We start from the raw sequence: 25711 nt of genomic DNA, 5'->3' as shown, positions 1-25711 counted from the left end.
GGAGGAGAGTAGAATGAGATGAGAGGGGAGAGGTAGGGGAGTGTGGAGGGAGTAGAGTGAGATGAGAGGGGAGAAGTAGGGGAGTGTGTGGAGGGGAGTAGAGCGAGAGGAGAGTAGGGGAAAGCGTGGAGGAGAGTAGAATGAGATGAGAGGGGAGAGGTCGGCCGGGGAGAATGATCAACCTCTCACTGATCGAAAAGTTCCAATGAACCTCACATTTCACAATTAATGACTGACATTGAAAATGGGTGTGGGTGTGTGCGAGTGTGCGCGGCCCGTAGATATTCGCTGAAACGCTCAGCACAGACGCTGCCTCCACGTGCCTCCACATTACCTTTAATTCGCTCTCTTTGTCCGCCAAATCGTTGCGGAGCTTCCCCAATCTTTCCCGGAGCTCGGACCGTGACGAGCCCTGTGCCGACCCCGCTGCCGAGCCGTCCTCCGTTCCGGTGAGCCGGGGCATCGCACCGTCGCACCTGCCACACGCGGCGAGGTTGAGACGCTCGTAAGCATCGACACAGTTTCGGATTGTTGATTTTTTTTTATTGCACGGTTTGACCGTTAAACGCATGTTGCGTTTTTTTTACACTCTTAACTGTCAGTGTTATTACGCGTTTCACCTAACATATGCAAACGCAAATGCATTTTTGGACGTTACTCGATGAAAACAGCTTCGTGAATTATGCATGATGATGATGATCATGGCAATGAAATTATGTTAACGCAGACGAAATGGAATCCTGAAATTAGCCCATCTCACGCACACGTGCACACGTGCTCACGACCCAGCAACATGGAACGTCGTGCCAACGTTGGGCAAACGGTCCAAAAACTTCCAACCGCATGCGAACGTTGGCACAACGTTGCACGTTTACCTGCGTGTTTCCCTCCTCACCCCTAGCACCTACCCCTTCCCGCAGCACAGGGGTTTTCTCCGGGCACCAGAGCCAGGGTCCCTTCCTCCTCGTCGGAGGATGCTCTCCCTTCCACCGCGCGAGACATCCTGTCCTCTCCAACTGCCGCGTCCGCGGTGAGATGGATTGAGACCGAGAGAGGCACGGCAAAGAGACAAACACACGGGAAGAGTTCTACAGCCATGGTTTGGCACCGCGGTGGCGAGATGTTAAATACCTCGCCTGGTAAAACAAAAATAATAGTAGGAATAGATTCATCATTGTTTCGAATTTCTGGCGTCTCACCTGAAGGCGCATGACACCGTTACATGGGCAATGTCGCATGATCCAATTTTTCTATATCTGGCTGTGAGAATTGTTCTTAAACTTACCGGTGAGCGGAAACAGCAATAATTAGCGCGTAGTTAAAACGCTTCCGCTTCCCCGTGACAATTTAATTAATCTGTGCCGTGAAGGGTATCTTACGAGACCTTTTTATGCGAGTATCTTATTTCATCGAGGCGAAGGCTTTCGCAATATGCATTTTGCCCGATCGTGATTAATTATGCCTCACCGCAAGATTCAATTACAAGTCCTTATATCTGCTGCAAAAAAAACAGACGTGCTAAGTTTTCTGTCACCCATGTCTGCTTTCTCTGTACCCGGGTGTTCATGACAGGCCGGCGTGCGCCGCCCCCACGAAACGGATGTGTGCCCCTACCTCCCACTGAGGACGGGCAGCTTAACGAGCACTCGGACGAGGTGACATCATCGTCCGTCCTCCCGTCCACGTCCACCTCGCTGCTGCTCCCGCTCGTGGGCCTGCAGAATAATCAGGACTCATCATCATCGTCGTCATCTGACATCGTGTGGGCGGTGACGCAGCCCAGCGGCGGCGCATTCGCCGCTCGTTGTTGTTGCAGAGGTGCGAATCCAGCGGCCGCCCCCGATTAATACCGCAGTGTGTGTAATAACCGTAACGATGGTACGTGCCATCTGCTTCCGAGTGGACGTTACAAATCCCCCTACGTCATTCATAAGAGTAGGCCATTGTGTGCCGGCGTCATGATTCACATTTTGTATATTCAACAAAACTAAATCAATATTTTTTACTTAATTTGAATTATTCATGGAAATCATTCCCCTCCTACTGCGAAAACTTGGCAGGACCCCCGTGAAGACAAGTCACGAGACTCTGTGACGCATTCCTAGGCAAAAGAACAACATAACAACCATAAAACAATTGCATTGCAGTCCAGTACTCGATATCACGCCTCACAGGAGTATACAAAAAACGAGTCCCGAAGCGCCCAACGGACTGAGCGGAGAACTGCGCATAGGTAGCGGGCACACGGACTTCGAATCGCACGAAGTTTCCAGGACAACCGAATAACATTGGGTGCATTGGAGTGTGTGATACACTGGCACACAGAGCGGTGAGCCCCCCGTGGGACATTGCTATTGAAGTTTAATTACGCTTCTCTTTGATGGTCCCTCAGTACCGTTGCCGGGTTGGCATGGGGCCCCCGGTGCGAGGAATTCAATGAGGACCCCTCTCCAAAATTCCCTTCCTCTCCGTAGTCCACCGCATGCCTCCCTCACCCTCAGCCCGGCTCCTTGGGTGCCTGTGCAGTTGCACCGCCTGCGCGGTAGTAATCGATGGCTCAGCCAATGCACCGTCTCGCCACCGTGGCCATGTTGGCAGGCGCTCATCCTTGTTTCACTTTTGGTTCTCAAGGTGAAATCAGAATAAACCGGCGAACGTGTTTTCAATAGGCGTACACCAAACGTATTTTGATTGTGAAGATTATTTTTTTTAAATATATATTGTACTTCAAGCATCAGTCCAATAGGTGTCCCTAGCAAGCCATCATCATCACCATCAAATTCAACCACGCAGTCAACACGCAACGTTGGGCTAACGTTGGCTTGTGGTTGGAACCGTTGAAACAACACTGGCACAACGTTTCTCCAACGTTCCATGTTTACGGGGTAGGGGTGTCACGTTCACGGCACAATTCTGGACGGTCCAGAGATTCCCGTGTGTTGATATTTCGTGATTTTTTTATTTGCCTTTCTAATTGGTGTTGTTGTTGATTTGTTAGACATTCTATTGCAATGTTGTGGCGCTGAAAACTCAATAATGTTTCTGAAACCGCTATAACATCAGCTTAACTGTGTATGTGACCAATACACTTTGATTGATTGATTGAAGTGCTGAGGTTACGCACTCCCAGAGGGCCGTTTGTATAGAACGTTTTGTTTCCTGCCCTTCTTTTTTATGGGGTTGCATGACATCTTCTTGAGATGTCATTGTATTTAGACGCAACGCGAGCCCATGTTGCACCGTATTGCACATAAACCCATTGCATACAACAACGAAGAAAAGCAAACTTGGTTTCTTACTCATTGCACTTATGATGTCGGGTGTCGCGAGCTTAATCAATACCAATCGATACGTCGATACATCGTAACAGCCCCTAGTCGAAACCATTGCCAGTGTTAATCGTTGGGAAATATTTACCTTACAATTGCCCATCAGTGTCACGAGAATTTAGTGTAGCTGCCAGATCGGGTTGCCACCTCTTAAGGCACACACAAAAAAAAAACGGGACATATCTAGCAAAAAAAATACTATCTCACTGAACCATAAGAGTGAAAACGGCATGTAAATACATTCTCTTGGCTGGTGTATAATCACCATCATTATCATTACTATCCAACTGAAAACAAAGCTCAGGATGCAATGTCCTAGGAATACTTTTAGATGCCCCAGGACAGCAGCTACCTCCACCAGTGCCGGATTAAGCTAGTGCGGGGCCTGTAGCACATGTTATAACGGGACCCTACGTAAAAAAAAAACACGTAAATATTTAAACACACATTTTTTTACTTGCATAGTAAAGTAATTGTATTTTAAAATTCGCTATACAGCCAGATAATACGACAAATCGTTAGCCTTAAAAACGCAGTCGTTCATAAAAGTTGGAAGCAGTATAGTGCTATATAAATAGAGCAAGTGCAGAATCACTGAACCGGAATTGATAGCTTGAAAGCATTTAGCGCGGGGCTCTGGAACGTGCGGGGCCCGTAGCATATGTAGCTACTTTAGCGGCTAGGATAATCCGGCACTGACCTCAACAAACAAGAGGATGATCTTAGGAGAGAGAAAAATACCAGGACAAGGTGCCCCCCCCCACCCCCCACTATTGCAGCCACGTCCATCTGCAGAAAGATATTTCCATGGCCACCGCATTATTTGACCGACCACCAACCACACTGATGGCGACCGATGTAGGGCCCCACCTGTAACGGTTTCCACCACCTTCCCCACTGGCCCCCTCCCATCTCTTTGGCAGCAACCCCGCTCGTGGCTTCACGTCGTCGCACACAGAGAGAGAGAGACAGACGGGGTGAGGGGCGGGAGTTTAAGACCCCCTCGCCGTCCCACCGCTCCTCACGGCGCCTTATATGTTTAAAAAAAGCCATCGCTGCGCCCTGCAACAATAGGCGCGCCGAAAGCTGTTGAGAGGCATTGCCATGCTCGTGCACTGTGTTTCCCCTCGCTGTTTCCAGGCGTCTGAACCGTGTCAAGCGTGTGTACGTCCAAGAGCACAGCATGCAGCATTCTAAAAACTAAACTGTTTACATATTTGTTTTACACCAGGTCAGGCCCCGCGAGCCACTTAGCTCTTTTTCAGAAGAGACCAGGCCACAAATGAGATCTCAACGAAGTGGCTTGCCGCGTGAAAACGTACGGCGGCCAAATACGGCCAATTCATACTGAAATAGCCCGTTTAACACGTAGGCTTTCGCGACCAATATTATTCATAATCAACTTTTTTGGGTTATGCGAATTGCCCGATGATGCTGGATGCAATTACCAGCGAAACGTCGTACTACTCAAAAATTGTAAATGTTGTGGTTTCACGCTTCAACACACCAGTTGGCTAAAGTAGTGAACTATTTGTATTTTGATAATTTGTTTTTTTACTCTTTTATCTGGCAACAAAACTGACACATTTTTTACATGGAGTCATGTTTGCATAGACCACAATACCTGCAGTCATAATGTAAACAAAAAACATAACTCTGATAATGTATGCACTGTCCTTGAAGTTGGTCCACACCCGAGACAGCTTGGTCCACACCCGAGACAACACCATGTGAGACTAGGCTCTAAGGAAAGCTGTGTCGGGTGGTGGAGGGTTACGACACATTTATAAATAACGCGATCTAACCCAAAAACGTTGATTATGAATGAAATATCCCGGCGTCATCAAATCTCGGACGCTAAGCTAAGCAGCCTCGAGCCTGCATAGCGTGAAGGTTGGCGGCCACCACGCGTTGAGCTGTGGGAGCTGTGCTGTAGCCGGCAGATGGCGATGTAGACACAACAAATCCACGGTTGCACTGTATTTCTATGCACCCACGCCCATGCTGCCCGGGGTTTATCAGCCCGCACTGCCCAGTGTGGTGAAGTATAGTTACTCAGCACGAGCCGCGAGGGCGTGGGGCGGCCGTCATCCAGCAGTGGATTGGCAAACGGAAGTGGTGGGGGGGGGTGTGTACACTTGCACATTTAACACATTCCTGCGGAGGGAGCTGGTAGGAACGTTGGGTTCCTCGGTCAATGGCCAGGGTCAACGGCGGCGTGGTGTATTTCGCAAATATGGCCGACTGTGAGAGCGGGCACAAGCCGGCGTGAGTAGGTTAAACGTTGAGGTTTATAAGGGCACCACGGGGTGACCAGCCCCTCCCCACTCAGCCCCACCCCTCCCACCCCCCACCCAGCCCCACCCTCCCCACCCAGCCCCTCTCCACGCAGCCCCAACCCTCCCATTTTTGGGTGCACGACGGACAAACGGACACAACAATCCCCTGTGGGCTGGTGTAACCAGGAGGTTCCTACCAGTACAAGCTGGTGTTTATGCATTCTGACGTTGCTTGAAAAGTATTGCTGGTGGAGAAAGAGAGGGGGGGGGGGCTAGTTCCCCACGATGCCTCGTGGCTTCCAGACCTTTCACCTTGACGCGTATTGACGATTACGTTCTCCAGACAACAGCAATTGCCGCGTGTCTGGTCAGGCCCCGTATGGGATGGTGGGGGGGGGGGGCTTTATTTACCGAACGCCCGTCAATGTTTACCCCAGGCGCGCGCGCCACCCACCGAGAGCTGGAGGCCAGACGACAGAGAGAGAGATGGGGCTCACGTCATCGCTGATCAAGGAGCAGGGCGCAAACCCAGCCGTCCGTGTCTTGGGGGGGTCAAGCGATGCCCGTGTGGGCCGTGGGATGGCTGGTGTGCATGGACTGTGTGTTGAACTTCTTTCGCGCCGTACGTCGCAAACCGTGCTGGGCGACGGACGACAAACTGAACACGAAAAAAAGCAGCTATCGAGAAGTGAGTTTTCAATCTAGATGTAAAAGTGCATAGCTCCAGTGGCTTCCTGAGATCGGGAGGAAAAGCGTTCGAGACGCCCGCAGAAGGGCTGACTCTCTTTTGTCCCATGGCTAGCCAAAAGCCGCTGCGAGGATGACCGGAGATCGCGTGATGGTTCATAGCCCTTGACGAGATCAGCAAGGTACTGTGGTTCATTTGCGGCGAGCACTTTGTGAGTGTATCATGAGCGCGACTTTGCAATGTACTCGTTCGGCAACCGGATGTCAATGCAGCTCAGCGAGCCACTGAACGGACACGGTCGGATCTTGCAGTACTCCGTCACGACACGTGCCAGATCATTTTTGTCCACCCTGCAGCATGGTGATGTTTTAAAATGTTTTTGCCAGACGTTCCGTAGAGTGTGTACGGTATCTGGACAAGCGACTTGTCGTGACTTGCAGTGCTTTTTTCAATCCACTGCTGGATGCCCCCTCCGCTGGTGTCGCTCCTGTGAGCCTTCTGACTCGTACTGCACCACGCTTGCCCAGTGCGGGTTGGTGAGGAAAGCAGAAAGTAGACGAGGACACGTTAAGATGATGGCTCTATGACAGCAGAGATATCCCTCCACGTATTACACACACACCTTTGCACCAAACCTGCACCAAACCCAACGTGGTAAAGATGTTCGTCTAATTGCATTAAACCACAAATTAACTCTACTTCTCAGTGCTGGAATTTAATTAAATTAGTATATATTGTAAATTAAATCTTACATTTTACGTGTAGTCATTGGTGACCACACTGATACCATCAACTCATGACAGATGAAGCCCCCGGTTTAATTGCAGGAGGCAACCACAAATTCAAAGCAGGTTCTCGGCAATGCCAACTCAGCGCTCTGACCTCTGAGCTTTAATTTTTCAACAGAGACCCGGAGAGTGAACAAAACCATCACCCCGTGTGTGCATCATCGCCCATCGTCCACGCAGCAGCCCGACTCTCCACTCTCTCTCTCTCTCTACCCCACCCCTCCAACTCTTGATCTTGTCTGTGGCTGTCTCGGCGGGTCTGCCCACCCTGCAACTCACGCTGTCTGACAGCATCGTCCAGGCGCGGTGACACGAAGCAGCGCTGCCGGTTGTCGGATCAGGGAAGTGTGTCTCGACGAAGTTGGCCAGACGCTCTGAAACAGGATTGATCTCCGGTCTACTTGTGCGCAGCCCAGACAGCTGTATCATTTTATCGTGGCCAAGGCTGCACCACACACACACACGTGGAACCTTGCACAGACACAAATTATCGTTGCCACAGAGGTGACGAGCAAGGCGGTGCTGGTCTTTCTGTGTCTGTTAGTTTATGTCGGTCTGGCTATCTGAGTCTATGTTTCTCTGCCTCTGTGTATCTGTATCTGTTTCGGCCGCCCTTTTGTCTATGCTACACCGCGTCTATGTCTCTGTGTATGTTCTGCTGTCAAGCCAGGGTATCGTACATCGATGCCCAAAGGAATGGAGTTTCGCGACGTTTGTTAAAGACAACAACAAAAACTCGACCCACCAACCCCCGCCTCCACCATGCTGGATCCCAGACGTGCGCCACGACCGCCCGTGTCTACGTTTCACTTCCCCAGCGCTCTTTGCCATCGGCAAATCGTCGCTGTTTCCCGAGTGTATCGCCAATGCCCCTTAGCAGCTTTAGTCACTGGGCTTCCCCCCGTGATTGCCCACTCCCAGGGATGGAGCGTGATCCTTGCAACTGCGCCGCGGCCTTTGTCCTCGCGAGAAGGAAACTTTGCCCACGCGTGACTTCCCTTACAACGCGCGGCTTTGTATCGTAATTGTGAGTAGCGATCGTATTGTAGTCGGTGATTAAGGTTAGCGTATCAACACGTGAAGCCGCGTGCTCGAATGGAAGACGGGAGAGAGAGAGAGAGAAGAGAAAAAGAAACTTCCTGCTCGTAAAGGTCGTCGGGATTAAGTGAACCCACCGCGTGCACTCCTCGTCCACGGGGGGATATTCGTGGCGTAGGAGCGATAAATCCACGTGGGGATTTTGGAAGCGTTGCAAAAGCATAAAGTTGGGAGCGATAAAATGGCCAGGATGGAGGGGAGGCTTTTGAAATCAGCAGCAGCAATAATAATAATTAAGTATTTTATTTACCCAGGAAAATCTCACTGAACATCAAGACTTGTTCAGGATGCAGGGCTTCATTTGTTTGAGGCTTACGGGTGGGTGGGGGTGGGGGCATGGAGGGAGGCTTTTGGGAGCTTGGGGGAGTCGCATAACATGTTCTACAAGAAGAGTGTTTGACAAGTGGGAGAAAACTGGATCACCCGGTGGAATCACTCAAAAAAATCTGCACAGATCGATTTGTGAATCCACTAACAGTACTGCCATCTCCTGGGCCACCTTTAAGTACATTTTGGAGTCTAAAATTAAGTAACAGTGACTCTTACTTCTTCCCTGCCCACGGCGATTCTTAGCACGGGAGGTCAAGACTTCTGCCCCCCACTCCTCCCCACTCAGTGATACGAAGTGGACAGTCACGGCACCCGCAGTCCTACTGGTGGCGCAGACATGCGGAGATCTGATATGGAACGGTCTACTTGTTACGGGAGTGTTTTCCTTTTGAATCCCTCCCCCCCTGCCCTGCATCACGGCTGCGTCTTGGTATCGCCCACTAAAAAGCTTTCAAATCTGCCAGCAACAAGCGCGCTATTGTGTGGGATTGCTCCCTCGCTGTCCGCCGTGCCTTAAGGGGGCAGAAAGAGGAAGCGTCGCCGCACATCCTGGGAGTGAAAATAGACGGCCCTATCGTTCGCCCGTCAGTGTACAATTCCGACCGCGAAAACTAAAACAACATCCCCCAAGTAAACATGGAAACGTCGGGCGCGATGTTGGGCCAACGTCGGCATGTTTACTGGGACGGTGCTTACAAATTATCGGTTGTAATGCGCGTTTAGGCTCAGAAGTCACGCAACTATTTTGAACGCCGCGCCTATTTTTTTCATTTCCATCTCGGAGCTGTTGTGACAAAATACATTCTTCATCCGGAAAGAAAAAAAAAACTTGGCACGTGAAATAGACAACAACAACGCAACCCTACCAGCACAAGTCCTGGGTAAATCACCGAATAATTTTGAGACGAAGCAAAACCTCGTATTTGAGACTCCTGGACATACTTTTTTTAGGCTGTTAATGAACATCTTGGAAGCTCAAAGCGGCACACGAGGGGGTGGGTGGCCAGCACCACACCCGGCCGCCTTTGTCTCTCCAGTGACAATTTATACTCATTTGAGGCTGAGTCGACCTAGGGGAGGGCCTAGGACCGGTTCAAATAAATCATCACTGGGTGTTGGCCATGAGCGGGAATCGAACTCGGGTCGCCGGGCCCGTAGCGCGGCGCGCTAACGGCGGCACCACCATTCCTCACTACCGACGATGACAATAATACACCGACAGTCCTTCCAATGAGGTACTCGGCAGTGTCGATCGAGCAACGACCCCGTAGGCTCGCTGAGCAAGCCGCACCGCGGTACGAATCCGGCAGCCTGAGTTCATTCGCACTCGCCACACGACTTACATCGGCGGCGAGAGACCGCAACCCACCGAATCCGCGCAAGAGCGGCATTGGTGAAGTATGGTCAAAGCGGCCCTGACGTATGGATGGAGGCCTTCATTCGGGCAGCGGATTGACAAAGGGCCGTCCAAACACACGCGAACGTGCGTCAACGCTCCATCCTTTCAAGAGCGCCGCTGCCAATAATGTTGTCTTTGCTCGAGGCTTCTGAATGTTTTACGAGGTCCCATTGTGCCGTGTCCATCAATGGGCAATTTTGGTAAACAAGTCGCGCTCAAGTTACCCACCCCGCCTAAATCCGCGCGAGTTGTAACTCTCCCCCCCCCCCCCCCCCCCCCTTTTGCATTGAGAGCCACGGCGCATCATCGGCGGGGCTCCCCCCCCAGCCCCGCGTGGCTCCTGGCGACAAAAGCCCCTTTGTGCCGACGGAGTTGACGATAGCGATCGCACGCGACCGACACGGCCACGCCATTCGCGCGACGCCGGCTTCCGCCGCACCCGCCACAGCGGCTGCTGCTTCTGCTGCTACTGCTGCTGCTCAATGTGACGCCACCGGTGTCTCAGCCTCTTTACACGCGCGCTCTCTCGGCGGCGCAGGGATTGTTTTGGAATTCGAGGTGGGGAGGTGGGTAGCAAGGCAGGCAGGCAGGCCAGGGAGCGGGGGGGGGGTGGTGCTGGGTGGCCCACGGGTCGCACGCAAAGCGAGCTGCTGCTGATTTTTCTTCTTCTTGTTGTTGGTGTATGGCTGATGATGTAGACGCAAAGCGACGGCATTCAGGAGGTCAAGCCGGACAAAAGCGCCAGGCAGCAGCGGGAGTGTAACGCTGAGATTAGCACGGTCGGCTACGTACGGTGCGAAAGAAGTATCGTATTTGTGAATCGGGCGTTGCGTCGTTCTACGTTGCACGGTCTGTTCTGCATGATCACAGTCGCACACTGGAGAGTTGCTTTTTTAAATAGCTGCTGGCTCAATGAAAGAAACCATTCAACACGTCCGTTCTGCAGTAACACTGTGTGTAGCCTTAAATAAAGCACATGTATAATACATAATGCGACGTTTTGGGCATGGCCCTTCCTCGTGGCACGTGGAAGGTTTTCGCAGTTTGTCCTATGAAGACGGTCCATTGTCTGAAACGTCAACGATTAAATATGTTTTTTTTCTTATAAGGCCACAAGCGTTGTTGAGGAACGCGTTGAGTGTTTTTGTTAATTGTGCCGTGTGCACCACTGCCAACGCAGCAGCAACATCACCAAATAATTTGCGAACTTAATGCCAGTTGCTAGCGCTGAGATCCTGGGTTATATTCACAACCACATGTGATTATTAACGTGGCCTTCCGAGCGTGGGTAAGTCGACGGTCTCGGCCCACTCCCTGATGTTCACACGCATAATCCATCGCGATGAATCAGTTATTAACTTAGATCCGGCTAAACTCCATCCCCGGGACGCGTAAAAATCCGTTCGAATAACAAAAAAAACGGGATTTGAACCTCGAGTTTTAGCCGTCGGGTTCCCAACCCAGCGGCGTAAACAGCTGTTGGGCGTGCAGGCTGTGCAACTGCGCCGTGCCGACTGCGGGCCCGGGTGCCGGGCTATGAAGAGGGGGGCGCGGGGGGGGATCGGATAGAGAGCGGGGGTGGTTTGGGGGGGGGTCCCGTTTAATTCCTTCTCCCAGAGCCCATGCCAACCACATCGCCAGGTCACAATCTCGCGTGTAGTGTCAGTCGATGGTCTCAGCTTTGCTCACCGATGTCTGCGCACGCAACAACAACAAATGCCAGTCACGTTCCATTCGACCGTTCACTAAATGCGCTCAAAGTTGCAGTTGTGAGAACTGAATGTGATTACTTTTAATAGATTTGCGGGAAAACACTCTTGATCGCAGATCACATCCAATCAGAATCAGAATAAGTATTTATGCTGGAGGAATCCGATGAGCTATGAAGCTCTTTTTCACAGGTGTCTAGTGGTCTCTTGAAGTCCCGTCAGAAGTGGTTCTGTAACATCTTTTTCCAGGGTAATTATCGGGCAGTAGGTGGTGCACTGCTCACACCGTGAGACTTGCGGACATTCCTTCATCTCATGATGAAGTTAAATCAAGAGCACAAATGCATTACAATTGAAATTAAAATTAAACATATTTACAAACGGGGATGTAAATATCTCAACCCTCACCTTCACACAGTGACGAACCCTCCGATATGCTTCCAGATCGTACCGCGCGTTGTTTCGGATATTGTCCGACGTTTCGCGCCCCACGTGCTGGGCAGCTTCTTCAGGAATTGAAATTCAGTTCCTTAAAGACGCTTCCGGCACGTAGGGGTGCGAAACGTCGGACGTCGTTGCCGAACGGCACGCGGCACGACTCGGCAAATACACATCGGAGAGCCGTACGGACACAACCAACCACGTGAACCAATGTCCCAGTGTGACGAACCCGTCATTAATAAACAATAGAACACTTGCTCCTCATTGTGTTCTTTGTGAGCGCAAGGGACCCATCCGAGTCCGGTGGTGTTGTCTCTGTAAGGCCAGAGAGGACAGCTGCTGCTGCTGCTGCTTCTGAAAAGATAATTGCACTTGCCCTGACCACCAGACAAAGATCCCCCGTATAGCCTTAACAACAGACTGTGCTGTTAGCAAGCACCTATGAAGGCCAGCACGGCAAACGAGGGGATGGGTGGCCAGCACCACGCCCGGCCGCCTTTGTCTCCCCAGTGGCGATGTTTACACACCGCACCAGGTACTCACTTGAGGCTGAGTCGACCTAGGGGAGGCCCAGGGCCGGTTCAAATAATCGTCAATGGAGTTGGCCCCTGAGCAAGACTCGAACCCGGGTCGCCAGGTTCGTAGCGCGGCGCCCTAACCACCACACTACCACTTTCCCCTGTCCCCCCCGCTACCTCTTAGCGGAGGTCTCAGAAGCCAAACTGGCGAGGCTGTGTTGTCAAATAAATAACTATGACCACGACGGGGTCGAGCTAGGGTTGCCACCTGTCCTGGTTTTCCCAGGATTGTACTCCTGTTGAGGAGGGAAGCTGTCCTGGGAAATCTGTAGGTTTTTGCTGGAGGTTGAAAAGTCCTGGTCTTTGTCAGCTGAGTAATAATAACAACAATACAACTCCACTCGAGACAATGCATTCACGTGTAGTTCTCCCCTCTTTCCGGAGATGTGAGGATGTTTTTCTTCACCACGACAAGTCCCTGGTATTTGTGTACCTCAGAGGTGGCAACACCAGGTAGAGCAGTGGTGCAGGGGGTTATCGTGCCACTCAATGAGCCATGTGACCTCAATTTGATTTCCGGCCACGGCTAACTCTAACAACATTCGCCATTAAGTGACGGTGACGTCACCATGACGCCTGTGCCAGGCCAGGTGCACTTTGTGGTCACTGTTTCCAGTGACCACATGTAGCATTAGCATACACATCTGCATAACTATTTCATTCATCGCGATATTTCCACTTTCGCATGTGACACGGTTTGTTTTTGTTCTTCTGTTTATATCACAGCTCTACTTTATTCGATTTCCCTTCGTCATGTTGGCAACTCTTGCGCATCTCGAGTTCTCACCTGATTAACGCAAAATTTCAATCGAAACTTGAATCTAAAATCCAGCTCTTAATAATCCCTCAACTATTCCATCCGAAGAGCAAACAAAAAAGAAAGGGATACACATTTGTAAAGAATTATCCGAATAATTTAGTTTTTATGTAACCCTGCAGCACATCGTTTTCTGTCGCTCTTGCTTGGCACTACTTGCCTGGCAAACGGCCCTGTGATTCAGTTAACTTCACAACGTGGTCAAGGCAAGGCCCTACCTGGCTAACGGCTCTGTGATTCAGTTAACTTCTCAACGTGGCCACGGCAAGGCCCTACCTGGCTAACAGCCCTACCTGGCTAACAGCCCTGTGATTCATTTAAATTCGCAAAGTGGCCACGGCAAGGCCCTACCTGCGTCGCTCTAACGACAGTAATCGCACCCAAGCGAGATTCGGCATAACCTTGGGCGAGAGGCAACTCGTAGATTAATTTCTGCGGGTACATTATCACAGAGAAGCAAAGTTTATCATCCGTTATCCAATGTCACCATCCGAAATAAATAAATAAAAGTGTAAACCATTGCATCTCGCACGTGCCTAGACCGTACGAGTCGATTGTAGCCAGCGAAGCAATTCGTCTGTGCGTGCCCTCACGCCCAGCATCTGTGCTCGTTTCAAATCAGAGCTGTCTATGTCCCAGGCATAAAAGGCAAATGATAGACAGAAGGGGAAACTCCACACACGCACGTGAGCTTCTGGTAGGGGAGGTGGGGGTGGTAGCGGGGGGGGGGGTGAAGCGAGAGAATGAAGCGAATGAAGAGTCTAAGACCGGAAAGCATAAAAAGCGAAAGAGGCCAGATGGGAAATAGGGCCTTCTCTTGGCCCACCATTGCCCACGTTTTAATGTCCCCATTGTTCCCGCGAGTGCGACCATTTGGGAGTCTCTAAGAAGCAACACCCCACGGGTGCCAAGGGTTTGGCCGGGGCAGGTGGAGCCCTTGCAAATGATTGGCACGGGGTGTCTAAACACTATAGCCGCGCGTGCAGCGTTACGCGGCGTGGCCGGCGTGCCACAGCGAGCGCTGGCTCAAGGAGGGTGAATAGCAAAGAGGAATTTTGAGAGTTCCATGTATCACACGTGCGTGCGTATAATAATAAGAAGAATTATAGCAACAATGTAGAGCCCTTTGTCCATCCAGCGCTGGGTGAAGGCCTTGCCAAGCTATTTTTTTTACAATTTTTATTTTACCAAGTAAGAGCCCACTGAGCGATGTAGCTATTTTTCAGAAGTGACCTGGCCACAAATGACAGCTTCAACAAAGTGGATTATCGTGTGGAAATGCACAGCAGCCAAATACTCGAAAGGCACGTTCCTGATCGCGGAGGGAAAAACCGGAGAACAATCCATGCAAACCACGGGGAGAACATGCAGACTTCAAATATACAGGCGTCAGGTTCGGGATCGAACCCATGCCCTCCTGCGTACGAGGCGAGGTAGTTAACATCTCTTAGCCACTTTGGCGCCCTGTGTTGGTCATGGGAATTGTTTGACCGGAGACGGATCGAGAAACTTGCAAAATGGGGGGGGGGGGGGGGGGGGCATTACATTAAAACATACCCATTCCATCAATTTTTTTCTGGTAAATATTAAAACAAATAGCAAGTTTCGTGGTCTCGAGGGTGAGGGGGGTGGGGGAGGCAATCGCCTCCACCACCCTCTTCTTGGATCCACCAAGTGTTTCCCCCATACTTCACCATGCTGGTCAGTGTAGGCTGGTGAACTGGGGGTGCCGTGGTGGACGCGATGTTAACTACCTCGCCTGGTATGCAAGAGGAGGTCGTGGGTACGATCCCGACCTTTGACGCCTGTATATTTGTAGTTTTCATGTTTTCCCCGTGGTAGCATGGGTTTTTTTCCGGGTCCTCCATATTTAGAAACACGCGTTTAGAGTATCTGGTTGCTATAAATGTCAACGCGATAAGAAAACTTCGTTGAGATATCATTTGTGGCCAGGTCGCTTCTGAAAATGAGCTGCTGTATATAGCTCAGTGGGCTTTACCTGGTATAATTTAAAAAATAGTTTATAGTTCAGTTTCAATAGTTTAGAACTCGATCCGATATGACTCACCACTGGTGTTAGCAGTGGCCCGGATCCAAACTCGGGTTGCTGGTGTAAATAAAATAACAATTCCCACGGGAGTCGAACCACAACAATAACCGTTCCCTGCTTATTTATATGCATAGAGCAGGGGTCGGCAACCTACGGCTCCGGAGCCGCATGCGGCTCTTTACGGGCTGCTTCTTGACGATATGTACGTATGTACAGTATGTACTCAGATGTATTGCGGCTCTTGAAATACTGAATTTTGTACCGAATTGGAAAGAAATGGCTCTTCTTGTTATTTTGGTTGCCGACCCCTGGCATAGAGTGTTCGCTAAGAGTACTTGGCCTAGCAGTGCGCGCACCAACACGGGGGACCTTTGCCTTTGCGTGCGTATCGTGAGCGACCGAGCACCTGGCACCGACGACCCCCTCCCGTCGCCGCTGCCCGCCACCGCCGCCGCCGCTCCTCCACTCGCTGCTGCCCGCGGAGCCCGCGGAGCCCACGGGTGCCCTCCGCTCGCCCCCGGACAGCGCCAGCGCCGCTAGTAGGTGGCGGCGCGCCTCCTCGGCCCGTCGCAGCGTCTCGGCCCGCTCGCGCGCCCAGCGGCCGTGGGCCACCGCCGCCTCCTGCTGCAGCCTGCGCATCCGCACCGGCGGACAAACGGCGAACGTCACCGTCATCGCCGCGGAATTCGCGGACCCTGCGGCCGATTTTAGCGTTGGGGGGGCGGGGGGAGGGGGCGTCGTGCGGTTTAGATGCCAGGGCAGTGGGGCCGGTGACGTGGCCCAGCGTCTGTCGCTGGCTTTTAGAGATTCGTGGTTTTGGGATCCATAAGGCCGCACTGGTTCTTACCGCGGGAGTGTTGGCCTTATATTATCTACGTGCTTCCTGCTTGGCAGTGGACGTTAACGAGTAGGCCATCGCAGGAGTAGGCCAGCATCATCGTTCACTTTTGCCAAATAATACATTAAAGTTGGAATTACACGTAGTACTTGATGCCTCCTTGTACCACACACAGGGACAGTTGGCACTGGGGGTACCATGTAAATGCACGTAGGCATTTTATTGTCAAAGGCATTCTCGTAGCCATCATCCTCGCACGTACCCAACTCACTGACCTGGAAAAATATGATTTTAGTGTGAGGGAGTCACGTGTTTAAACAACAGGTCAGGCCAACTGCATCATTGGCAGCATCAAAAGCATCATCACCAGCACCATCAAGGTGGTCGAATGATGGCAGTAGAGCAACGGATTAAATATATCTGTCTGGAGGGTCGAGCATCATCCCTTCACACGTGTTGGTTCCCTCGATCTATGTTGAACTTCTTTCGCACCGTACGCAGCCAACCGTGCTTACCGGTTTCATCCGTTTCATGCCACACACAGCCACTCATGAATGGAACTGTCATAACATCACCAATGCAGGACCCTCCTTAAAAAACGAGTCTTGAGACTCAGCGAGGCTTTTCCTATCTTTAGCTCCCTTCCTTCACTAACCTGCACTGACATGGGTGGTGAAGTATGGTCAATAATCCCGCACCGCCCACGTGACAGGGCGGGAGGCCCTCGTGCAGTACAGCAGTGGATTGACAAAAGGGCTCTGCGATTTGCACGTGTCTCCCTGTGTTCAGGGCAACGTACAGGACATGCGAGTGTGAAGGGCATTTTCAGCAGCAGCAGAAGCAATATTCACGTTTCAGAGCCCCACACAGAGTTGCCCAAATTGACGGTTACGACCTCCAAGACCCATAACAGAATAAAAAAAAAATACTTCAAATAAAAAAAGGCATTGCTTGGGCGACCACCATGCACAGCAGGCGTTATATGATGTTGTTACGTTGTCAGCAGAGGACATTTCCGCACATTCTAATGTCTTAAATTGATCTAAATGTGCAATTTAATGGAGGGACTGTGTTGTGTTGGTGTGGTCTGGGACTGTTTTTGTTGTTGTGTATCCGCCTTGTCCTGGCTTGCATTTAACGTTGACAAATCGGCAGGAATGTATGTACTAAAGTAATTTATCCTTAAATAGTTGTTTTTTTTACGTGATTCCCTTTACCCATATCTGTCAACCCATACGGTTTACCCGTATTCTTGCACAGGGAAATTGAGTTTCCATGTCCATATGGCGTACAGCCGTTTCTATACGGGCAAAAGAAATGTGTCTATTTGTTTGTGTTTCTCCCTTGTAATGGGATGAACGTTGAGATGTATAAGGGGCACGGGGTGACCAATAAGGTCTGAATTGGTCTCCAATAAGGTAGACACTGATAAGGGGTTGCCTTTTCTACATTTTGCACACCTATCGGTTGTACTGTACCGTGCTCCAACATTTATCGTTCCGTCACCTTCGGCAAAGCACACACCGACCAACGCGATGACCTGCCGTCAAGTAACCACCCGCACGACCCGTACGGTGTGGGGAGACCCTCATCTAGCAATGGATTGGCAAAGGGTCAGTTGCACGCGTTCTGTGGGTTTGTCCTCAAAGTGCACCTGGCCTGGCACGGGCGCCGTGGTGACGTCCCCATCACTTCGTGGTGAATGGTGGCGATTGTTGTTGGTGTGTTTGAGAGAGAGAGAGGTGAGTGAGTGGGTTTCGAGAGCCCAGACCTGGCCAGCTGAGCGCAGTGCCTCTCCTGCACGCGGCTCATCGCAACGCGAGCGGCGCGCAGCTCCGACTCCAGGGCCCGGCAGAATCTCGCGGCCTCGGCCACTTGGCGGTCCCTGGAGCCCCGCAAGAGCTCCAGCTCCCTCAGGACCATGCTCCTCTCGGGCCACCTCGCCGTGGCACCCATCGGAGCCTCCTCGCTCGTCCCGTTGCCGGCTGCTGACGGTCGAGCGGGAGTAGGAGGGACAGATGCGTGAGATTAATCGCCGTCAACAACAACAACAGCAGTGGCGGCATCGAACAGCACCTTCATCGTCAACGTCGCCTGTCAAGGTTTTTGCCAAGAGGTGGCAGTGCAGCGGCTGCTTGAACGTATCTGTACAAAGTGTAGAGCGTCGTCCCTTCAAACGCGTTGGTTTCCTCCAAATGTTTTCCCCAGAGTCATCAGTTTCGTCGCGCGCGCTCAGCCGTTCGTTCATGGCACTGCCCCTAACATTGATTTGAAGCTTTCGTGACTGCAGGAATCCATACTCTTTGGTTCTTTCCGTAAAGTCACGTAGGTGGGAAAAAAATATAGATCACGACGTTTCGATCGCAACACAAGCAAGCGTCGTCAGGTGTGAAACAAACAGCAGGAGGACTGCTGCCGTGTTTGTTTCACACCTGATGACGCTCGCTTGTGTTGCAATCGAAACGTCGTGATCTATTATTTTTTCTGCCTACGTGACTTTTACCGAAAGAACCAAAGAGAATGCCCCTAACATCTCAAGGCCGTTTCCTCCCGAATGGTGGCAACGCTTGCACCTCAAAGCAAGAATCGTCTCGGTCTGATTTCCGACTGGAGCGAACTTCTGCGTGGAGTTTGACTGTTCTCCCCGTGTTCTGCGCGACTTCCCTCTGGGTTCTCCCGATTTCCCGTCAATCTCGGTTCAAAGTGGACAAAATGTGAACGATTATCCACGCACACGGATTACTCACCGGCAGTCATAATGCCCATCGCTAAAGCAGGTGCTGAGTCACTTTGTGCCACACAGGGACAGCTGCCAACAGGGGGCCCTTGCGCTCTGAGCCGTTTCGTCGCGTGATAGATGGAGTGCAATACAAGTGCAAGTTAATTAGTCAATCATTCATTCATGGCCAGCCTCGAAGTGCCCGGGTGGAGGCGGGGTGATGATGGAGGGCCAATCTCGCCCTGCTGAAGTGTCAGCCCCCCCTCCCGGCCTCACCCAATCTAACTCTAATAGCCAAGTATAGTAGTAGGTTTTTACCCTTTAAACAGGTAGAAAAACTGACACCTTTATACAAGGCATCATGTTTGCAATGACCACAACACAAGCAGTTAAAATGCAAACAAAAAGAAACAACTCTGATAATGATAATAATAATTGCATTTTAACTGCTTGTGTTGTGGTCATTGCAAACATGATGCCTTGTATAAAGGTGTCAGTTTTTGTACCAGTTTAAAGGGTTAAAACCTACTACTATATTTTGCCACTGGTAAAGGAGGTCTCATAGTCTAATAGGCAAGTCAATAATGCTGCTACGATATTGAGTAGAGAGCAGGCGGCCCCCGCTTGTATGACACAATGCGTTCCTGGAAACCCTGACGTGAATCGGACCCCATCGCGTTTCTATTTCTTCCTTTTAGGAGCCATATTTTTACAGGGTTCAAGAGGTAAAACATCCACACGCAAAGCACAAACCACTTGAGAATAACAAAAGCTCCGCGCCAAGTCTCATCGGGAAAACCAGGCTGACTCTGTTCAAATGTGTTCGAAGTCGTGTCGGAAGATGCGTCGTAAATCTATCCACAAGTGGAATTATAGAAACGTCGCAAAGCGGATACCGCCAGTACAATGAATCGGTTAGCGTTGCGGCTTGTGTTCAAATACATTGGGGGGGTGGGAGCGCGAGCAGAATGCACGATTGACAATAACAGACCGCGTCATTCATTATTCATTCCGTTTAGCGAGCATCATTTGTTTAGAGTTTGTTGAACATTGTGTGGTGCAGCTCCCACCCACCCACCCCGACTTGCACAGCTCACGCGACAGGGTGGGTGGTGGATTTTAATTGGATTGGGGATGTTGGGGGGGGTGGGGGGGCAGGAGTCGTGAGTCGGATAAGCCCATTCGTGGCTTGAATGAGTGCGCTCGAGTATGATGATGGTGCTCGTGATGTCGTTGTGAATATTCCGACAGCGACGATTAAATGATCTTCTTAGGATTACGATGGTGACGCTGCTGCTGCTGCTGCTGCCGCTGCTGCTGACGATGGTAACAGTGGCCGTGATGTTGGTAACGGTGATGATTGTGGTGACCACGGCAACTTTGCTTGACGCTCGACGGTGAAGTCGGTGACCAGGATGCCGATGGACATTGATGACGACCACGTGACGAGGATCACAACAACAACGACGATGATGATGACGATGCCAGTGACGATGACAGCTGGTATGTGCATACCGCGCGTGCGTCAATGTGGCCGCATCTCAAGACGCTGATAGGGAGGCGACTGGCCCGCCTGATAGCGAGTGACCGGAATGAGTCCGCAAGTGAAAAACACGGAAAACAGCGACCATGGTAGTAGCGATAGCAGAGCCACGAGGAGGCGACTGGGTCCCCTTTGAGCCACTGAGTAAAAAACACGGAAAACAGTGACCATGGAGTCTTGATTTGAAGCTTTCGTGACTGCAGGAATCCATACTCTTTGGTTCTTTCAGTGAAGTCACGTAGGTAGAAAAAAACAATAGATCACGACGTTTCGATCGCAACCACAGCAAGTTTTTTTTCTTGCTGTGGTTGTCCCACCTGATGACGATCGCTTGTGTTGCGATCGAAACGTGGTGATCTGTTATTTTTCTACCTCCGTGACTTCACCGAAAGAACCAAAGAGTATAGTAGCCATTGTAGTAGCGATAGCAGAGCGATAAGGAAGCGACTCCGGCGAGCGAGAAACTGAAGTGAATGTGCGAGTGTTGTGATCGCCAAACAACTCACGTCGAATTGCATCAACGGCACCGTGAGCGAGGCGTGAATGCCCGCCAACAGAAGTGTTGACGATGCCGATTTCGGAGCAGTGATCTCGAGGTTATGACGGTGCCACTGCACTGCTTATACAACGAGCAGAGTGACCGTGACGATTGTGTCCAATACCAGCTGCGAAGACCATGACCAGCGATCGGCAACCAACAGAACAAGAAGGGCGATTTTTTTTGTATAGAATTCGGTCAAATAAAAATAAAATCTATATTTTAAGAGCCGCAATGCACATGGCATATACTTAATAAGTGACGTCACAAAGCAGTCCTTAAAGAGCCGCACGCGGTTCCGGAGTCGCAGGTTAATATGTACGCACTTATAACTTCTTTCGCACCGTACGTAGCCAACCGTGCTAATCGGAGGTGCGGGGGATGTACAACAAACTAAACACAAAAGGCGGTTCTAAAAACGCGAGGTTGCCGAGCCCTGGCCATAGAAATGGCGATGACGACGGTGATGATGATGACAATGATGATGATGACGGAGAAGACTGACCACAGAGAGGCAGTGACGTAGTAACTACATTATCAGTGACGTAGTAACTACACTATCAGTGACGTAGTAACTACATTATCAGTGACGTAGTAACTACATTATCAGTGGTGTAGTGACTACATTATCAGTGACGTAGTAACTACACTATCAGTGACGTAGTAACTACATTATCAGTGACGTAGTAACTACATTATCAGTGGTGTAGTGACTACATTATCAGTGACGTAGTAACTACACTATCAGTGACGTAGTAACTACATTATCAGTGACGTAGTAACTACATTATCAGTGGTGTAGTGACTACATTATCAGTGACGTAGTAACTACACTATCAGTGACGTAGTAACTACATTATCAGTGACGTAGTAACTACACTATCAGTGACGTAGTAACTACATTATCAGTGGCGTAGTAACTACATTATCAGTGACGTAGTAATTACATTATCAGTGGCGCAGTAACTACATTATCAGTGGCGCAGTAACTACATTATCAGTGGCGTAGTAACTACATTATCAGTGGCGTAGTAACTACATTATCAGTGACGTAGTAACTACATTATCAGTGGCGTAGTAACTACATTATCAGTGGCGTAGTGACTACATTATCAGTGACGTAGTAACTACATTATCAGTGGTGTAGTAACTATATTATCAGTGGCGTAGTGACTACATTATCAGTGGCGTAGTAACTACATTATCAGTGGTGTAGTAACTACATTATCAGTGGTATAGTAACTACATTATCAGTGGCGTAGTAACTACATTATCAGTGGTGTAGTAACTACATTATCAGTGGTGTAGTAACTACATTATCAGTGGCGCAGTAACTACATTATCAGTGACATAGTAACTACATTATCAGTGGTGTAGTGACTACATTATCAGTGGTGTAGTAACTACATTATCAGTGGCGCAGTAACTACATTATCAGTGGCGTAGTAACTACATCATCAGTGGCGCAGTAACTACATTATCAGTGGCGTTGTAACTACATTATCAGTGGCGCAGTAACTACATTATCAGTGGCGTAGTAACTACATTATCAGTGGCGCAGTGACTACATTATCAGTGGCGCAGTAACTACATTATCAGTGGCGCAGTAACTACATTATCAGTGGCGTAGTAACTACATTATCAGTGGCGCAGTGACTACATTATCAGTGGCGCAGTGACTACATTATCAGTGGCGCAGTGACTACATTATCAGTGGCGCAGTAACTACATTATCAGTGGTGTAGTGACTACATTATCAGTGGCGCAGTGACTACATTATCAGTGGCGCAGTGACTACATTATCAGTGGCGCAGTAACTACATTATCAGTGGCGCAGTAACTACATTATCAATAACGTGGTGAGTGCGGGAGGTGCCCCCTGCCCCCGCGCTCGTTCCGCTCCCTGCAGACGGCGCGCCTCGGTGTCGGAGTCTCACCCAGGGTCTCACCCAGAGTCTCACCCAGGGTCTCACCCAAAGTCTCACCCAGGCTCTCGCCCTCGGCGTGCCGCCGCGCTAGAAAGCAGCCGTCGTGCGCGCCGTGGCTCCGCGCCAGCGCCACGTGCAGCGCCAGGCAGCGCGCGTCCGAGCGCTGGAGGGCGCAGCGCATCCCCTCTGCGATCTCCCGGAGCGCCTCGTTCTCGTCGCGCAGCGCCTCTGCCTCGTCCTCCAACTCCTCCAGCGACACCACGAGCTCGCAGCAGCGGCCTCCGTCACAATTGGACGGCGAGGAGAACGCGGAGGAGGAGAACGCGGAGGAGGAGGCGAAGGAGGAGTTCGTGGCGCGGTGCGGAGCAGGGAAGGTGCGCGCTTTTGCAAATCTCCCGCTGTTCTCGAGGTCGAAGGACACAACCTTGCTGCTGCTGCTGCTGCTACCGTTGATGCGCCTGTTGCTGCTGCTGCTGCTACTCGCGCTGGTGCCCATGCTCAAGGTGGGGGTGCTGCTGCTGGTGATGCCGGCGGTGGTGGTGGTGGTCATCCTGCGTCGCAGCGGTCCGGTTCTGGTCACGCGCGCCTCCACGTGCACGCGCTCTTCTCCTGCGGGCGCAAGAGTGAAGCACCCCCAATCCCGCAGCGTGCCCCCCTTCTCGCTAAAGAAGCCGCAGAGGCGCGCGTGGAACTCCTCGAAGGACACTTCATCGGGCAGCTCCTCCAAGACCCCTCGCGCCTCCTCCTCCTCTTCCTCTTTCGTCTTCTCCTCGGCATCTCCATCCTGCTCCCCCCGCTCCTTCCCTTCGGCATCTCCATCACGCACCTCGTGCTGCTCCTGCTGCTGCTGCTGTTTCTCGGCCTTCATCCCGCGCGCACCACCGACCCCGAGCAGCTCGCATAGTGCCCTGAAGTCCTGCGCCTCCACCGTGCCCCGGCCGCGGTAGTCCAGGTGGTGGAAGGTCTCCTGCAGGTACTGGTCCAGTCCCGTGGAGAGCACGGCCACCTCGTTCTCCACGCCTCGGTCCAAGCCAAAGCGCAGCGCCAGAGCCCCCGCCAGCCACTGAGTCCGGCCCGCCGCGACCTCCCGGCGCGCTGGGTCGCTGGCCACGATGGGCCCAGCGCACGGCAGCGATCTCATCGTCCCGTGGCGGAGGTGGTGGCCCGGCTGGTGGAGGCGCCGCCCGTGTGCGGCGGAGGCTACTAGACGCGCGGTGACTGAGTGTGGCCGTGACGTGGGTCGCGCATCGCTGACTTCGCCGCGCGGGTCTCTGTCTTGCACAGCGGCGGTGCGTACGGGCGGAATTGATAACTCTCCCTCCCGCCAGCATGCCCACCCACCACCACCAACCATCCCTCACCACCCCCACTACCACACCCACCAACCCCCACCACCCCACCTACACCGACCATCCACGCTGCCACCACCACGACCACACCCACCGTCCCCGCCACCCCCATCACACCGGTCATCCCCACCACCGCACCCACCACATCCACGATCCCCCATCCCCACAACCCCCACCACCACACAGACCATCCCAACCACGCACCATCCCCAAGACCACCATCACACCCACCCACGCATCCACCACCGGTCTAACTCACCATTTCCTCTATCATCACTCGCATCGCACGTGGCATCACAAGACCGTGCTTTCGCTCGACCTGTCACTGACTGCATCTCCCTCTCTAAAATAAATGCGCCATCCGTTTCTGCATAGCGTCCTGAGAAGTGGGTGCATGTTGACGATATTTGAATCATAACTGTAACTGCATCGAACAGCAACAGCACCGCCGCCACCACCACCACCGACTCACACCACAACAACCACAACAACCATCGCGACCCCATCGTCACCATGACAAAAATCCTCCGTATAGCCTGAACAGTCTGAGGGGGCAAGTTCTGTTAGCGAGCACCTATGAATGGCACACGAGGGGGGTCAGTGACCAGCACCACTCCCGACCGCCTTTGTCTCCCCAGTGGCGATGTTTACACACCGCACCAGGTACTCATTTGTTGGCCGAGTCGACCTAGGGGAGGCCCAGGACCGTTTCAGATAAAAGTCACCGGTGATGGCCGTGCACGGGAATTGAACTCGGGTGGTTGTAGCACAGCGCGCTAACCACTGCCCCACTGCTCCCCCATCACCGAAGCCTGCAGCCCCCAAGCCCGTATAATGGAGCCTGCATGCTCGAGCCCGCATCCTCCCCCTCCACTCACTAGCAGCTCGAAAAGCCTCCCGCTCTCTGGCCGCAGTGGATTCGTGGCAGACATGCACAGGATGAGCGTGTTTAAGTGCGAGTGTCCGTGTGCGCGTGTGTGTGTGTGTGCATTGTATGTGTGTGTGCGCGTATGCGTGTGTGCGCGTGTGTGCGTGTGGCGAGCGGTGGCGCGGTGGTTAGCGCGCTGCGCTTCGGACCCCTGCTACCCGAGTTCGATTCTCGCTCACGGCCAACGCCAGTGATAGCGATTATCTGAACCGGTCCTGGACCTCCCCTAAGTCGACTCAGCCTCAAATAAGTACCTGGGCTTGTGTGTAAAAACATCCCCATTGGGGAGACTAAGGCGGTCGGCCGTGGTGCTGGCCACCCACCACCTCGTGTACCGTGCCGGCCTCCATAGGTGCTCGCTA

The 25711-nt window shown here is 51.8% G+C and overlaps 1 protein-coding gene across 1 annotated transcript in view; it reads right to left on the bottom strand.

Moving 5' to 3' along the window:
* The window catches only part of LOC133342498 (EF-hand and coiled-coil domain-containing protein 1-like), a 25923-nt gene extending 1591 nt beyond the window's left edge, over positions 1–24332 (bottom strand). The window contains 7 exon segments of the mRNA XM_061551652.1: positions 335–476; positions 909–957; positions 960–1016; positions 1615–1715; positions 15913–16137; positions 18116–18332; positions 23130–24332. Coding sequence (XP_061407636.1) covers positions 335–476; positions 909–957; positions 960–1016; positions 1615–1715; positions 15913–16137; positions 18116–18332; positions 23130–24213 — 1875 coding nt within the window. The 5' untranslated portion in view covers positions 24214–24332.
* Positions 24333–25711: the final 1379 nt, after the last annotated feature.

The sequence above is a fragment of the Lethenteron reissneri genome, chromosome 15 (assembly GCF_015708825.2).
Source record: "Lethenteron reissneri isolate LAM-NWPU_2019-01 chromosome 15, ASM1570882v1, whole genome shotgun sequence".
NCBI classification, from domain to species: Eukaryota; Metazoa; Chordata; class Hyperoartia; order Petromyzontiformes; family Petromyzontidae; genus Lethenteron; species Lethenteron reissneri.
This window is presented reverse-complemented; position numbering and strand designations above follow the sequence as displayed.